Source organism: Camponotus floridanus, unplaced genomic scaffold (assembly GCF_003227725.1).
Source record: "Camponotus floridanus strain SB8 unplaced genomic scaffold, Cflo_v7.5 scaffold1, whole genome shotgun sequence".
Lineage (NCBI taxonomy): Eukaryota > Metazoa > Arthropoda > Insecta > Hymenoptera > Formicidae > Camponotus > Camponotus floridanus.
In genome coordinates, this window is record NW_020229214.1 from 1,001,459 (window position 1) to 1,007,464 (window position 6,006).

At 29.0% G+C, this 6,006-nt stretch overlaps 1 protein-coding gene across 1 annotated transcript; it reads right to left on the reverse strand.

The window, feature by feature from the left end:
• Positions 1-2,446: 2,446 nt before the first annotated feature.
• On the reverse strand, positions 2,447-5,248 carry LOC105250393 (sphingosine-1-phosphate lyase). Its single transcript, XM_011256452.3, has 9 exons — positions 5,017-5,248; positions 4,650-4,799; positions 4,302-4,517; positions 4,016-4,224; positions 3,616-3,852; positions 3,333-3,542; positions 3,010-3,248; positions 2,656-2,923; positions 2,447-2,574 (listed from the first exon to the last, which is right to left on the reverse strand). Exons 2-9 carry the CDS (start codon positions 4,792-4,794, stop codon positions 2,467-2,469), a joined length of 1,632 nt encoding a protein of 543 aa, XP_011254754.1. The 5' UTR covers positions 4,795-4,799; positions 5,017-5,248; the 3' UTR covers positions 2,447-2,466.
• Between the last annotated feature and the right edge of the window lie 758 nt (positions 5,249-6,006).

Consider the following 6,006-nt stretch of genomic DNA (forward strand, 5'->3'; position numbering starts at 1 on the left):
GCGGATGTAGTGAAGATTATAAAAGATTATAAAAAAGATTATAAAAAGATTATTAAAAACTTTCGCATTTATATGCCGCAGTTTTGTGCAAAATTGATGAGAATATAAGAAAAGATCAGATTGATGCTTCAATGAATTCGCACAAAAATATATAAAACATGAGGCAAAAAGTTTTTCAACGAATCTCTTTATGTCAAATTGATTTTAATTGAATCAATTACACGAGTACATATTTCATGCCATTATTTGAATCATCCGTTTTTGATTTTGTAATTATTAAACACGCACAAAAAAAATATTTTACCATCATCCTTTATCTTCGATGTAACATATAAGTTTCCCGTAATATAAGGTTACATAAGTATTATACATATATACATATATACATATATGTTGAATTTTTCAAACGTCGAAAAGAGAGGCGTTAGTCTGACTTTACTAAATGAGAGTTGTTATTTCAGAATGAAATAGAGCCAGTGAAGATCGTGTATTTGTCATTTATGTAATATAAGTCACATATGTGAAAAATACCTAGAAAATACCATCTCAGAAAAAGAGGATACATATAATATTCATCAAAATAACTTGATTCGCTATTTATCATTTTAATATTTTCATGTCGAAGAGAATGTCAAAGGCCAATAAATAACTCGCTTGTTTATTGGCCTTTGTAATTTTTTATTATATCGATCTGTAGTTTATATATACACATTTAATTACTTTTGATAAATTTAAATTCAAATATGTATGTACATTGATGATCACGTCATTACGATAAATTCTGCAAATTATTTTCGAATTAATATAATGGCAATTTCCACGCAAACGGTACATTTAGTTTTGTGTTTAATCAATTGCTCCGGAAATATGTAATAAAATTTTATTTCATCTAGAAAACGCGACAAAACATATATATATATATATATATATATATATATATATATATATATATACTCGTATACACATATATGTATGTGTATATATGTATATGTATATAAATGATCGCGATATCCGACGAGAAAGCATCGGCATTTGGCCTCATAACTACTTTCATGCATACGATAAAATATTTCTCATACCGAAGCATATTGATATCCCTCAAGCATGCTCTCGATGGAGGAAAGCGCAGCGTTCCTTATTCGAGCTCTAAATGGTCACGAGTAAATATTAAATTTACAAAAACGCGATATAAAATTGATAATAACTTACTCAAGATATGCTGGAAATGAAAAATAAACTGGTACATGAAGAAGTAAATAATAAATGAAATTAAGTCTTCTCAATTCATTTTGATATATTAAGTAATTATTGTTCGAAAAAAATGGCTTTCTATCCAATTTTTATATTGATTGAAGAACTCGTAAAAAAATATAATTCTAAAATATCGAATTATATATTCGTGCTATATATTTAATTTTATCAAATTCTTCAAAGAGCTCTCATTAAAAATGGGAATAATTTGACTGCACTCTATTCCTTTCTTATATCTATCGCTATTTTCTCAACGTGATTACGCGTAAAACAGTCTTAAAATAGTCGCAATTTTCTTAATGCAATCGAATTGAAGAAGTAAATCAGTAGAAAATGCAATTTAGATGGAAAAGTAGATTAATAGAGACGTGAATACTTTAACGTAAAGATTGCAAAGGGATTTGGAAAAAGCGGAAAGAGCTTTAAAAAAACTAAAAAAAATTTCAGCTTATGGTGGAATGAAACACATTTGAGCTTGAATATGGCGAGAGTGTAGATAAATCTCAGAAAAAGAAATGATAGCATTAATTTGAAAAACTATATGTATTATTTATTTCTTGATAAAAAAATCAATTAATATTTATATAAAATATTTCTTTCTTCATATCAAATATACCAACATCACACATATATATATATGCAATAATATAACATTATAAATACAACAAGATATAGCAATATAAATTATATATTTTCGTATATATACATATAAAACGTATAATTTTATCGACTAATAATATAGTTTCGAGAATTTCTGCTATCAGTCTATGCTTTTGAAATTCTGTGGAATTTTATAATAATTTTGAGCAATTGCGCATTGCGTTTTCTTACGTGAAATAATTACGAGGTATATCAGTCTTACATATGTAAAATTTAATCTATACATAGAAACGAAATCACTCAAAGAATATTTGTCTTCTTATTTTGAGAGTGATTGTACTATGCAATACTTTTTTTCGATTTATTATATAATATATTTTACACAAATATATAAAAGAACATTCTCTCACTCTTTCTTTCTATGATGAAAATATTTGTTTATGTATTTGCACAAATTTCCACTGGAAGAATATAGAAATTATAGAAAATATTTTTTAATTTTATTTTTTAATCCATCACATAAGAAAAGTATGTATTTCATATATATATATATATAATTTTTTTTTTCATATTATATAATAATATATAAAAAATGTCATCAATATTATTATAGAATCACGTTTCGCTTTCTCTAGTATAATACATGGAATCTAAAAAACATCTTGTAAAATCACCAACTACACTTCTATCTGGGATGCTTTGGCTCATTCCATACATTGCCAACTGAAAAATATTGCATAACATGATTAATATTTCATCAAAAATATCTGTTGATAAATTCTAATAAATTTTACTAAATATTACTTTTCCTTCCACCAAAGTAGTTCGGGTTTCCAAAATTGTGTTCAGTTCAGACTTGACATCTTTTAAAAATTGATCTGCCACTCCTGATTGAGTATGCATATGTGTAACACATAAGTGTACACCGGGAGGGAATTGTAATGGATTCAAATTCCAACCTTTGGCACTGAGAGCTTCCGATAATCGGTAAATGTGGAATTCGTTAGAACCTATTGCAATGACAGATGTGGCTGGTTTACCAAACACGAAAATCCCATCCATTTCTCTCAAACTGCAAAAAATATTTTAAAGAATTAATATATACACTGTTGCCTTTAATTAATTGCAGTATAAATCTTGTCCTTTAAATGTGCATACTTTCGTTCAATGTATCTTGTAGTTTCTATAATTTTCTTCGTGGATTCGATATAATTATTGTATCCAAAATACATTAATGTGGCCCAGCAAGAGGCGATAATGCCACCAGCTCGGGAACCATTTATTGTTGGAGAACCATAAATGCCACCAGGCCAATCTGTTGTAATCGTATATTGATAGTGTCGATAGATTTTATTTCGATACAAAATTATTGAAGATCCTTTCGGTGCATATCCATACTGAAAAAGCATCACATATGATCATTGTATGTTTTAACTTATATATAAATTTAATTATCGCTCGATAATAAAATGGACAAATACCTTATGAGTATCAGCTGATAAGCTAGTAACACCAGGTAATTTAAAATCAAACAGTGGTAAATCATAACCAGCATCAGGCATAAAACAAGTGAGAAAACCACCCAGACAGGCATCTACATGAACAGGGATATTGTATTTCATACCTAATTCAGAAATTGCTTCAATGTTATCCAAGGTTCCATAGGGAAAATTTGGTGCAGATCCTACCAACTATTAGAAATATAAACTCTAATAATATAATTTATGAAATAAGCTTGTATATGATTATATCGTATTGTCTTACCAATATTGTATTTTTTGTGATTGACTTTCTCATGGCTTGGATAGAAACTGTAAAACTATGTGGATTGACAGGTACAGTGCGTACTTTTATGTTTAAATACTGTGCAGCTTTATCAAATGCTGCATGAGCAGTGACCGGCATCACCATTTCTGGCTTCGTAATGCCTTTAACTTCACGACCATAATCTCTAAATGCTTTACACGCTAATAAAATTGATTCTGTACCACCTGTGGTCATCTAAATATTAATGTGAGATTATATTGTAATATATTGTAATATATTTTAATTTTTAAATTGTAAAATATTAATGAGAGATTATATTGTACCTATAGATTACATCATATCTTTCTCTCTCTCTCTATAATTTTTACAATTTTAAAAGTAATAAAAAACTACTTGCAGTTCCACAAGTTTCTTCATCTCCATGGAATAAATGGCAGGCTATTCGAACAACTTCTGCTTCCATTTTACAAATTCCAGGGAATATATCTGGATGCAATGGATTAGTATAAGATGCAATTGCATACACATCTCCCATTAATTGTGTAAGTTCATTGTTAGTTCTGTAAATTGCACCAGATACACGACCTGCTTGCCAATCGTAATCACCTAGAAAATAATTCAAGCAAAAATTGAATTAAAATACTGCATCGAGAAAACATATGGAAAAAATTAGTTTAGCTCACCCAAGCGAATAAACTGTTTCACTAAATTTAGTATTTCTTCTTTATTCAATCCCTTTTTAGGAAGATGTACAATAAATGAGGCTTCTTTGAGTCTATGTACAACATCTTTTTCAAAGGTTTCATTAATATTAACTAGTTCCTTATTTATTTTATCACGAATAGAGGGAATATAACGAGCTAGTTTGAACAGCTGTTTCTTTCCACGTTCCAAGAGACCTGCAACACATGCATCATCAAAATACATAAATTCTGTAATGATAACACAAAATATAAATAAAATTATATATATATATATATATATATATATATATATATATATTTCTATCTTTTCTAATACTTTGTTCTTACTTTTATCTTGACAGAAGAGAAAGTTCCACAACCACACTGTAGCAAGTGTAACTGTACTTGTCATAGTTACTATCTGCCATGGTTCTTTGTTTTGAAGTGCATTATTTACAATTCCTGGTATAGCATCCACATAGATGATACGCATTTTTCCTTAAAAAAAAATAATACACATACTCTATTAAAACTATATCAATATATGTATAATAATATTACAAAGTAACACTACAAAGCTTCATATATTATGCATATGTGATTATATACTACGAAACCTGTTACTGCCTCAGACTTGCATCAATATTAGAATGAAAGAAGGGAGCACGTTGCTAATGATTCGAGACTGGAATCGCTTAAATAATTTTATGCTTACCTGAATTCACAATCAATTAATATTAATTGACACAAAAATTTCTAATAGAATGATTCGGCACTGTCCACTTTGAAAATACGTAATCAACAAGAACAATTCTTATCTAAACTCGATACTCGACCAGGTAGCTACGAGATACTGAACCGATATCTCTCTGACATTGACACTCTGACGGAAAGTCCGTATTTGTGTGTATAAAGAGACTCTGGTATCTGCTAACGCCCTCTCGGCAATTCATGTAGCTGAGTAATTTTTCGTACAAAGAAATATTAGAATTGTAATAGCGTAAAAACATGATAATGATATATTTTGAAGCAAAAAATATAGAAAAGGTCATCGTGATAAATGAGATATTGCAAAATTGATACCGACCATAAATTTCATCAATATTTGGCTTTACTTTAAAAATAAGACAGATATACACGATGATATAACACATACGCGAAACCGAGTTTATCTCGTATTTGTTTTAATATCTTTCGTAAATGCAAGCATCTTGTAAATATGTTTTATGAAAATATATTGCTTTTGTCATTGAAAAGAATACATAACACAGTTCAATAAAAAAAATATGAGGGAAAGAATAAATATTTCTTGTAGATTTTTTAATGTTGAATACGATCCCGATTTTATCAACTTGTTGATAAAAAAAGAAAAACTTGTTGAAGTTAATTATGTTGTTATGCATTTTAATCTTTCCAAAAGGAATTTGTTATATCGATTACAGTCACAGCCGGTTTTAAGGTAGGGCATGATTGGGCGATCGCCCAGGGCACCAAATCTGAAAGGGCGTCATTGTCTGATATTCACTCGTATGTAGGTATAGGCAGAGAGAAGCCTGTATAGGGTATACTCGTATACCCTAGACCCGTATACCGTACACAGAGAGGAAAATGTTAGAAAAACTCCCATACTGTCATTATAAAAGAGATGTAAAAAATTTTTATTGGAAATTTACTGTGCTGTATCATAAAAACCTTCAATAAAAGT

Coding starts and splice junctions, on each gene's coding strand:
- LOC105250393 (XM_011256452.3), bottom strand. CDS start 4,794: ATGCGTATCATCTATGTGGATGCTATACCAGGAATTGTAAATAATGCA. Junction 3,853..4,015: donor ATGAAGAAACTTGTGGAACT/GCAAGTAGTTTT, acceptor ATTAATATTTAG/ATGACCACAGGTGGTACAGA. Junction 3,543..3,615: donor TCACAAAAAATACAATATTG/GTAAGACAATAC, acceptor TATTTCTAATAG/TTGGTAGGATCTGCACCAAA.